General features: G+C 43.6%; 2 protein-coding genes across 2 annotated transcripts; one reads left to right on the top strand and one right to left on the bottom strand.

The window, feature by feature from the left end:
• Nucleotides 1–24: 24 nt before the first annotated feature.
• On the bottom strand, nt 25–3,901 carry dnai7 (dynein axonemal intermediate chain 7). The gene is made up of 15 exons (XM_030114035.1): nt 3,787–3,901; nt 3,417–3,505; nt 3,193–3,297; nt 2,905–3,042; nt 2,689–2,823; nt 2,517–2,620; nt 2,274–2,432; nt 2,068–2,200; nt 1,879–1,969; nt 1,469–1,608; nt 1,200–1,347; nt 902–1,116; nt 666–824; nt 433–546; nt 25–303 (listed from the first exon to the last, which is right to left on the bottom strand). Exons 1-15 carry the CDS (start codon nt 3,899–3,901, stop codon nt 25–27), a joined length of 2,124 nt encoding a protein of 707 aa, XP_029969895.1.
• A 557-nt stretch (nt 3,902–4,458) lies between these two features.
• Nucleotides 4,459–6,555, top strand: lyrm5a (LYR motif containing 5a). The gene is made up of 3 exons (XM_030113970.1): nt 4,459–4,500; nt 6,178–6,250; nt 6,332–6,555. Exons 2-3 carry the CDS (start codon nt 6,206–6,208, stop codon nt 6,542–6,544), a joined length of 258 nt encoding a protein of 85 aa, XP_029969830.1. The 5' UTR covers nt 4,459–4,500; nt 6,178–6,205; the 3' UTR covers nt 6,545–6,555.
• Nucleotides 6,556–10,831: the final 4,276 nt, after the last annotated feature.

The raw sequence follows: 10,831 nt of genomic DNA, 5'->3' as shown, positions 1-10,831 counted from the left end.
GCGTGTTTTTTTTAATTTCACATCCTACTGTGCGTACATGAGCAGTCTGGTGGAGCACAGCAGGCTCTGCACCGTGTGCACGAACAGGTGATGGGAGGTTCTGGTAATGGCGACGCCTTCGGGGCTCATGTCGTCCTGCAGCATGTGGATGAAGGTGGAGTGGAACTCGCTCCCGGGACGATGATCTGGAGAGAAGACCTCGCTCGCCTCCGTGATCTGCAGCTTCTGAGTCCTCTGGGCTCCCAGCAGGTACAGACTCCACGAGTCCTGAGGCACGGGGTCGGGGCCGCGATGCTCGCACGCCTATCAGTGAGATGAACAGGACATGTAGGAATTACAGTTCTGAGTACTTCCATTACTAGTTTTTAACACACCAGAAGGGGAACGAGATAAAGTCAAAATTACGTAATATCTGTGAGTGAGCAGAGATACCTGCAGGACCAGGTGTTCCGCACCGCATTTGGCGTTCCACCTGCTCCAGGAGAACGCACAGGCAGAGGCGAAGAGGGCCATCTGCTCGTAGGCAGTGTGCTCCGTGAGAGGGTCCTGAAGAGGTGGGAGGCAACGCCAGCGTTTTATAACCTTCTAAACATGGAATAGTCGCTTTTAAACACTCCCAATCCAGTCGCTGAAGTTTTAAGAAGATGGATATAAAAATGTTTAACCTTGCCACAGTTGATGACGTATTTGTCTGTGAATTCACTGACGAAGATGTTGACCCCTGCGTCGAGCATGGCTTTCTGCAGGGCCGCGCAGCTCATCCACCTCCCCAGAAGGTGGGCGGGGCCTCTCTCTTGCTCTGACTGTAGCATACACTGGTTATCCTGTTTGTATAATGCACAGCTGTAACCTCTGGAAGCGATCTGGAGCACCGTGTTTGAAGCGCATCCCCGTCTTTCACCTGAACGGTGATGCTGAGGTCCAGCAGCGCCCCGCTGATGGTGAGGAGCGCGGAGTTCTGGCCCAGCGGCCGGAGCTCCCACTTCTGGAAGGGAAGGTTGGCGTGGGTTTCCTGCATCAGGACAAACGCCTGAAAGGAATCCATCTTGAAGGACACTCTGGCCTCGGCCTCCTCGTGGCACACGTCGGCGATGCCGTCCGTCCTCCACTGCTTCCCTGGAGGAGGCGAAGTCCACGTGTTCCCAGCGACTTCAGAAGGCATCTCAGAGGATTTCTGAATGACTGCTGCTCTCTCCTACCTGCAGGATCCCAGCGAGCCACTTGTGGCGTTTGCAGGAAGATAACGGTGTCAGGCAACTTCACAGACGCTCCAACGGGAGCGCCGTCGCCATCCGAGCCGGGCTGCTCAGAGGGGTAAGGAAACTCTTCTAACCCAGTGTGTAGCAGCTGCAAACACACACACACATACAGTACACAACCAAATCAGGGTCTATCAGCTCGTACTGAAAACACTAATACTCTTGTTTCATTCTTTTATCTGCACCTGTCTGATTGTCCAGTCGTTAACCTGGTGAGCTTGGGGTGGGAGGTGGAAAACGTCATAGAAGAAGACGCCGCCGAGAGGGGAGAATCGATTCAAATCCACCACCGGGTCGCCGCCGTGCCTCGGCCCGAGCTGCACCGAGGAGGAGAGCAAGTCTTCCCCAGCTGGGGACAAGAGTTAGTAAGAGTCTGTGGTTCATTTGTATGGAGAAACACGAAGCCTTTCTAATCGATTTAATTTCTAATTCTACAAAATGACATGCACTGCACTGTGTTTTGTTACACCTGATTGTAAGTGCGTTTATCTACAGTATTTTTGAAAAGATAAATGGATGTCAGTTTTTAATCTAATGAGTATTTATTTCTCAGTTCTGTTATAAAACTGTCACAGTTTTTGCCTGAGTGAGTTGTGAACTGCCAGATTGGATATCTCACCACCAAGTGCCTCCATCTGTGTCTCTATCTGGCTTTTCTTCCCCTCCGCAGACTGCGCACTGCTTTTCCTCGACTGCGCACTGGCTGCACTCTGCAAGACGCACAAACACACACAGTAAGGGCGAAAGAATAATAAACATATACAATAAATGGATGAAATCAATGCAGAAAGTCCTTCTTTCAGCTGACCTTCCTGCCCTCTGACTGCACCTCCTCTTCCACCGTCTGCTGACGCTCATCACTGTTTTCTTTCGCCTCCTCGTTTTCTTTCGGCTCAGATGAATCGACTTCCTCTGAAACTGCCTCCGACCCGACCAGAGACCTGCGGTCGGACGGCCACATCGTATCGCCGGCTGTACAGGTGTTTTGCTGAATCAGCGGCGATACGGCTTTACCTGCTGCTGGACGTGCGCGTTGTCATATGAGTGACCCTGGAAACCAAGGAGAGGTGGTCATAACGCGTGTGGAGGATCCGGACGGCCACGCTGCTCACAGCCAGCTGCTTGGGGAGCTCAAAGCCGAGGCCGACCTCCTTGAAGGTTAGGCCTTTGAACCTGGGAGGAGCAGATAGAAACACAGCTTATGAGCTTCTTAAAGTGAGGCGTGGAGAATACATTCAAACAGAAAAGCCTGCAAACCTTGGGTTCTTGCTGAGGTTGGCCCAGAGACACAGAGTGACGTTGTCGTCCTGGATCACAGTCTGCATGTTGCCCGTTTCAGTGTCAACGTGTCTGTTGGCTGTCTTTGAACAAAACACACACTTGAATGTCTTCGGCTCCATTATAAACAGCTGCAGAGTGTGTGTCTTACCTTCAGAATGTCCTCAGTGGTCTGAAGGTGTTTGAAGTGGAGGAGCTCCTGCAGGTTCATGAGGGCCTCCTGAGCCTTCTGGCCCTCCTGCGGATCTGCAGCTTCGCTCAGCAGCCCTCTCAGCTCATCTACCAGCTGTAGAGAACGAAACCGTCATTCGTTTCAGCAAAATAATTCATCAACGACTCGTTACAATAAGAAAAAACTGCGAGTGACCTGCAGAACAAGCTTGCATTCCTTGAGCACAGATGTGACGACGACCTCTTTGCTGTCCCTCCATAAGCTGATAAATGTGTTCATCTCCTGCTGCACTGTTGGGTCCGGTTCAGCATCACAGTGCAAATACTTCTGCCACTGGACACAATGCCAAGACTCAACACTTACATAAGATTTCAAAAACACTGTGTGATTGAGTAGGTTTCAAACATTTCCATCATTTTCCCAGGAGGAACTGTACCGTACATGTATCCTGTCACATCTTCTCAATCTATAATAAACACACACCTTGGCTGTCTCGGCAGCTTCAGTCTTCCATTTGGTCACTGCAATATGATTCTCCTCCAGCAGATGGCACAGTTCATTCAACTCACCATCTCTGCGCTCTTGGTCCTGTCAGCAGGAGAGAGAGAGGCCACAGGAAATAAAGTATCACAATGCAGAGAGAGTTGCATTTCACAAGATGAAGGAATCGTCAGTGTTCAGAGTGTTGAGCTGCAGGAGGGTGTTACCTTGAGCTCAAGACTCTCGAGCTCCTTCTCCCTCTTCTCCCTTTCCAGTCTCTCCTGTTCTTCCCTCTCTGCCTGGAGCCGGGCTTCCTCTACAGGGCAGAATGGCACTTGATATAAGGAGCACTCATCCAAACACAGAAAAATCATTCATTCATTCATTCATTTTTCAATGAAAACGAAATATCATTTTTAATTTAATCTCTTGTAGTGAACTGATGACTTTCTATTGCATCTGTGTGATGGATGGATGGATGGATATGTGAAACATAGAAAAAATAGTTATAAATGGATCACAAATATTTCAAAATTAAGATGCACTGAACATTCAGGTGGTCAATCTTTTACGGGAGTGTTTCTGTTGTTGGATTACCTTCCTCTCGCAGCCTCCTCTCCTCTTCCTCTTGCTGCTGCTTTGCCTTCTGAGCCTTGGTCCCCTTACGGCGCTTTTTGGATGACTTCAACCCAATCAAGATATCAAAAATCATTTCTCATCCTTATTTAATTTCTCAGAGAGGGGTCAATAGCAGATAAGAAGGAAGATACTGAATGTGAACTCCTCTCTTATAATCAATATTGGAATTCTGCTACTATTTCAGCTCCCTGTCTGTGCCTCACGTTATCTGACATCAAACGGCTCATTAATGCATGTGCTGACTGCCTCATACCTTTCTTTTCTTGGGTGCCTATCATTCACAGGGGAAAACAGACACATAAAGGTTAGGATGACTTGCTTTAAAATTTAATTCAAAGAAGAAATAAGTAAAAAGTGAGCTGTCTACAAAACAGTTTCTCTGAGCAAGTTTCTTCCGGTATTCTGTAAGATTCTAGGTCGTTTTCAACAATAATTCTGCACATTGGGACTGTATATAATTAATGTTAAAGCCCGTCGTTTGAAAATACAAAATATGATGATATTTTACTGCTAAAACCGAGTGGAAACTCACCATGTCGAGGAACTAGTCAGGCGTCCTGGTAACCATGGAAACCGCTGCGCATGCGCACGGCTCTGTTTAGGTTTACGACACAACAAAGCGACTTGCGGCAGTATGGCTGCTCTCTGCTGTGTTTAAAGGACAAAGCTAAAGTGAGACTGCTTTTAAAAGCTCATACTGCACGAAATAACTCAATTTTTACATAACATTTACTCATATGGAACAGCGGTTTTATGTGAGAACTCGTTCATGGGAATGCCTGTTGCTTGAAATGTGTCTAATGTGACTTTTCAGCCGCTTTCACGGTTGTTTTGGTAGCTTTAGCTTTAGCATTAGCATAGCTAGCTTCCCTGTGCTTTTCTTAAATTGCTTTACAATTAATTCTTTTTATTCACAGAAGTGTACGGAGCCCCGGACATGACATGGTAAAAAAAAAATTAAATTGTGGCCACGAATTACTAATTCGTTCCCACGAATAAATAAATCGTGCGCACGAATTACTAATTCGTTCCCTCGAAATAATTAAATCGTGCGCACGAATTACTAATTCGTTCCCTCGAAATAATTAAATTGTGCGCACGAATTACTAATTCGTTCCCACGAATTAGTTATATCATTCATATTGTAACGTTCTGCAATCTGCGAAGCACCAGACGTCTCCAGGTCGTTCCACACGGCTCTTTTTATTGCACTTAGGCAAAACAAACAGCAACACAGGGCTACTGTTGCGGCCGTAACCCACGCCGATCTCTCAAAAACTAACTCTTTCCAACAGTCCATGAACAACAGCAAAAGGCTGGCTTCAGCCACCTCTCTAATCCTAGAGTGCCACCCTCAGGAAAAATGGTGCAACAGCACATTTAACTAATACTGACTCAAGAGTCATTACAATATACTGAACAGTTCAGTAAAGTTGGCAGCATATTGACAGATACGGACTTTCAGTCTCAATAACTCTTTAACAAAATGTCAGTAACATACAAAGGGCGCTGCATCCCATCGTTGTGAGGTGGACGATATGCTATAAGCTCATTTTTATTAAAAATATCTGCCTATCAAGCAGCAGAAACAATATTGATTTCAATCAGCACCCGGTCGTGCTGCGGGCTTCAGGGACCGTCTACAATTTACAAGACGCAGCAACAGTGAAGACAGATACCATATCCAATAAATTTGATAGGAGACAAATGAAGGTTGTAGCGATTATGGTGACACTGTAGTAAATCCCAGTGGTGGTATTACGTTTTTTTTGTTGTTGTTTTAGTTGTTGGGGTTTTTTTTTGTTTGTTTGTTTGTTTTTGAGCTATTTGTCTTCACTGTTGCAGCGTCTTGTAAATTGTAGACGGTCCCTGAAACCCGCAGCACTACCGGGTGCTGATTGAAATCAATATTGTTTCTGCTGCTTGATAGATATTTTTAATAAAACTGAACTTGTAGCATATCGTCCACCTCACAACGATGGGATGCAGGCGCCCTTTGTATGTTACTGACATTTTGTTAAAGAGTTATTGAGACTGAAAGTCCGTATCTGTCAATATGCTGCCAACTTTACTGAACTGTTCAGTATATGAATGATATCACTAATTCGTGGGAACGAATTAGTAATTCGTGCGCACGATTTAATTATTTCGAGGGAACGAATTAGTAATTCGTGGGAACGAATTAGTAATTCGTGCGCACGATTTATTAATTCGTGGGAACGAATTAGTAATTCGTGGGAACGAATTAGTAATTCGTGCGCACGATTTATTAATTCGTGGGAACGAATTAGTAATTCGTGGCCACAATTTAAATTTTTTTTTTACCATGTCATGTCCGGGGCTCCGTAGAAGTGTGTACAAAGGGGTCATTTCCGACATGGGCAACCCTTTAAGGGGTGAGGTCGTCAGGCTGTATAAAAATGTAAGTACAGTCAAAATCCTCATTTTGTGTCTTCTTTTGCTTTTATCTGAATGTATTTCTTTATTTTTCTTTTCTCACCAGCTGCTGTTTCTCGGCCGTGAGTACCCGAAGGGAACAGTTTATTTCAGAGAGCGTCTGAAGGCGGCTTTCATGAAGAATAAAGACGAGACTGACCCGGAGAAGATCAAGAAGCTGGTGGCCAAGGGAGACTTTGTGATCAAGGAGCTGGAGGCTCTCTATTTCCTCAGAAAATACAGAACCTTGAAGAAGAGGTATTATGAGCCTGAAGAATGATCACACGAAAACACAGCTCTCAATGCAAAGTCATATTTTCACCTCACTTTGATCACATGGCAATGCAAACAGCCTGACAGTCCTTCACATTTCAAGGAAAAAGCTAATCTGATAGTAAAATACCACAAATGGTTTTGGTGTTTCTGTACCAAGCGATCGCCCTGATGTCACAATGCTGAATCTCAAGGCACTTTGAATGTATGTTGTTATTATTTCCGTAACATCTGCCAGGCTGGTGATCTTGTGTCTCTACCCTCAACTGAGAGGAAAATGTCATTTCAGAAGGAGCATGAATTTAATGTCACACAATTTTTTTTTTTTCTGTGAACTTTTCGATGAACCATCTTCCATATCCCACATCTAAGCTCTCCTCAGCTCAGAGGTGATGGATCTCCACTGATTTTATGTCCCATGCTTGTTTTCCATCCACAATGTCAGTACAGACAGTGTATGAGGTTTTTCAGGGGCTGTTTCAGTTCCAGATGCTTGCAAAAACATTTTGCTGGAGGGAAAGGCCTTAATGAACAAATACCACATCACACCTTTCTGCTACTGTTTTTACAGTCATTATTAATCGGTCATAATTAATCGGAGAAAAGATGTTTGAATCTTTGATACTGTGTTCAAAAATCGACACAATCGACATATGATTTATATATATATATATATAATTTTTTTTATTTTTACCTGAACGTTTCTCTGCCTAGGCCCATTCTTGATGACGGTAAGTTATCCTACATCCTTATGTCACCAGATCCTGTTGTTTCACTCTATAGTGTACCATCTCGTGAGAAGAATTTGACTTTGGACATTTTATTTTATTCGGTTCGATTGCTTAGCCTGAATTAGAGGAAAATGTTACCTTTAAATATCAAATATTCTGGTTTTAGTCCGGGTTTGTTTCTGGAATAATGTATTTAAGAGGATAACGACATATGCATTGACTCAAAGATACACTCTATCACTCTAATTCTACAGTATTTTTTTTTAAGTTATTTTCACACTCAGAAGTTACACCATTATGCTGATATGGGATGTTTTTTTTCCATTTGTCATCAAATTGAATCATTGTATCAGAGTTCTCTGAATGAAGAACTCAGATTGAATGTAGTCAAAGTTGACTGAATTAACTAAGATCAGCAGTTGTGATCCTGAAAGAAATGTCTCCATTTTTGTTTTTGGCAGCTCAGAGTCGCATTCCGTTTGTCTCCCCCTGCTGAGTGAAACAGGCTCTTTCATCCAACTTTAGTTAGATGCAAGAAAAGATTTTCTGTATATATATTTGTAAATACATGCTCACATTACTTGTGCATCAGAAGTACATGACTGTGTCACTGCACTCAAAATTGTACAGAATTTGTAAAATGATAATATTCTGTGCCATAATAAATCATTTGAACGTAACTAATATGTCTTATTAGTTGTGTGATATGATTTCAACTAACAGCAAAGATTTTGGAGCTTTCACTCTTAAATCTTCTCTTGGTGTCATATTGGTCTGTTCAGCGACTCCTGTCTGATCTGTACTGAGAACATGTAGCAATGAGGTGAAAATTTAAAATGAAGTGTTCTTTATCATGTTCACTGTGAGACCAAAGAAATAATTCAAATACTAAAATATGGCTCATGAGTCCAATTGAATGCTTTTCTTTTTTGTCCTTGCTTGATTGTTTTCAGCTGGTGTGAAACAACCACTGTCTATTTGTCCTCCAATCTGGCCCACCAAACCATGAAAATACCTGAAAAAATGAACTCCAGTCATTCAAACACTACTTTTCATTATAGAAAAGCTTGAGAGTTTTCCTTCTAAGAGATTATCAAATTTAGATTTGCACATGTCGAAGAAAAACAAAATTTTATTGAAGTTGATCTAATTTCAGTCCAACTGTTCAAATTTAGGATTAATTTTTCTGTTTCTGTGCTTGTCGTCAGGCTGATGTTTCTTGGTTTCACTGATATAAAGAAGGAATAAGAGTAAAAGTCAGAGGCGATCATGAATCCTCAATAGACTTTTTTATTTAAAGGGATACTTCAACATTTTGGCAAATTGGCCCATTTTGTGCAATTCCTTAGTCATTTCGAACAGCATACTTACTTTTTTTGTGAGGGCAAGCTGTTGCTTATTCAGAGGTGAGTCGGGGAAGGTTTTCAGGACAGACACAATGGAAGTGAATGGTATTTGTGCTTCTCCTCATCAAACTCAAATTACACAATCCAACAACCCCAAAACACTTTAGTGGACACGTTATAATCCACACATTCACTACGCTGTGGAACACCGACAAATAATATTGTAGCGTTACGACACTGAAGCAAATACTGGGAACTACTTTTTCTTTTGAAATCACTACGCCCAGACGCCATGTTTACTAAGTAGTTCCGTCTTAGCAATCTTCGCATAAACAAGTCAATCTCGTAATTTTGCATTAATATTTCACAGCGTAGTGAATGTGCAGATTATAACGTGTCCACCAAAGTGTTTTGGGGTTGTTGGATTGTGTATTTGATGAGTTTGACGAGGGGAAGCAAAAATACCATTCACTTCCATTGTGTCCGTCCCGAAAACCTTCCCTGACTCGCCTCTGAATAAACAATAGCTCGCCCTCTCAAAAAAAGTAAGTATGTTGTTCGAAATGACTAAGGAATTGCGCTAAATGGGCCAATTTGCCAAAAGGTTGAAGCATCCCTTTACCAGTCACATAACAATACAGGTGCATTTTGAAATGCTGTCATTTGCGTCACTGCATGACCTTAGCACGATCTTGAACATGAGCATGAATTTGTCATCACATCCCCAATTCTTATCATGAAAGCCAGAACTGATTTTACATTTAGTGTCTCGGAGTCACTTTATTAGCTTAAAACTGCAAAAAGACACGAGGCCCCAGTGTCCCTTGTGCACATACATGAATCTGCTTCCTTTGCCCTTTGGTGAACTCGGGAACCCCGGGCTCCATGTGACAGATTTTGAATGAGATGCGTCGTCAAAGTTTACCGTTTCCAAAGGGATTTATTTCAATGCTCCATACAAACTCAGTTAAAAAGACACACCATTAGTGGAGACAACAAAATCATATTGTAGTGAAATGAATGTGTGAATGCATATGGAAACTTTTATTTTTGAAATTTTTTTGGTCTTTATTTTGGTTATTTTGAGACAGAGGGAGACTCTTTCTCTCTGGGGGTGGGGGGGTCGGGCTGGGGGGTGGGGCGGGGGTGTTATGTGTCTGACCTCTTTGTTCTATTTCTTCCCCCTGGCCTCCCTTCCTTCCTCTCTTCAGGTGTTACTTTTTCCTTTCCTTTGTTCTGGATCGTCTTCAACCTCAAGGTTGGAATTTTTGTTTTGTTTTGTTTTGTATGTCTGACCTTTTTCTTTTGTTTCTTACTGCCTGTTTCTGCGAAGTTCTTCCTTTTTTTTTTTTTTAGCTTTAGCTTTGAAGGGCTGCTACCACCTTTTTCTTAAAACCATCGGAATTTTTTGGGTGGAGTAGAGGGGGAATGCTGAGGGCCGTCTTACTTCCTCCTCTCGTACCCCACCCATCCTGAAGGCCTCACTCCATTCGCTCTCTCTCCTTCCTCTTTTTCCTGTCCTTCTCCTCTTTTTTGGCAGCCTCTTTTCTGGCTTTCTTCTCTGCTTTTTTCATTTTGGCCTTCTGTTTGTCCGTCATGGAGGCCAGTCGGTCCAGTTCAGTAATCCTCTGGAGAAACTGCTGGATTTCTAGAGTGGTGCCGTTGAACTCTTCAATCCATTTCTCCTCGTGAGCGAACCAGGCCTGTTCTTCCTCTCTGGACTGTTTCAGCAGCTGCTCTTTGGCCCTGGTCTCAGTCTGGAGCTGTTCTTCCAGGACTTCACACTTTCTTGTCAACTCGGCCTCTTTTTCGCTCATTTTAGCCCTGAGGCTTTTGAGCATTGCCACAGAATCAAAGTTAATTGCAGTCAAGATGGTGATCTTGTCATTGAGGAGAAAGAACTTCTTCCGGGCGTCCTCATCCTGAGCTCTTATTGCTGCAGCCGCCTTCTCTTTCTCAGCCTTCCGCTCCTTGATGGACTCTTCAAGGATTTGCTGGAATGAGGAGAGTTCCTGCGTCAGGGCGGTGACCTCTGAACTCAGCTGGGTGACCCTGTGTTGGTGCTCAGACTGCAGGGCCTGTTTCTCTTCTGCTGCCTCCTGCAGCTTAGTGAGCATTAGAGTCTCCAGGCTGGTCCTGACGGCCGTCACTTCCTCATTCTTAGCCACGACGAGCTTTTCCAGATGTTTGTTCCTGGCGTCCTTTAGGTCCAAATCA

Source organism: Salarias fasciatus, chromosome 17, assembly GCF_902148845.1.
Source record: "Salarias fasciatus chromosome 17, fSalaFa1.1, whole genome shotgun sequence".
NCBI classification, from domain to species: domain Eukaryota; kingdom Metazoa; phylum Chordata; class Actinopteri; order Blenniiformes; family Blenniidae; genus Salarias; species Salarias fasciatus.
The sequence above is the reverse complement of the archived record's forward strand: the minus strand, read 5'-3'. Positions and strand labels throughout refer to the sequence as shown.

Bases quoted from the DNA above. Each gene is read 5' to 3' on its own strand.
- lyrm5a (XM_030113970.1), top strand. From the start codon at position 6,206: ATGGGCAACCCTTTAAGGGGTGAGGTCGTCAGGCTGTATAAAAAT. The intron at 6,251-6,331 runs GTAAGTACAGTC...TTTTCTCACCAG, and splicing joins TCGTCAGGCTGTATAAAAAT to CTGCTGTTTCTCGGCCGTGA.
- dnai7 (XM_030114035.1), bottom strand. From the start codon at position 3,901: ATGATTTTTGATATCTTGATTGGGTTGAAGTCATCCAAAAAGCGCCGT. The intron at 2,433-2,516 runs GTTTGCAGGCTT...TGCTCCTCCCAG, and splicing joins AACCTCAGCAAGAACCCAAG to GTTCAAAGGCCTAACCTTCA. The intron at 825-901 runs GTGAAAGACGGG...TTATACAAACAG, and splicing joins ACCTCAGCATCACCGTTCAG to GATAACCAGTGTATGCTACA.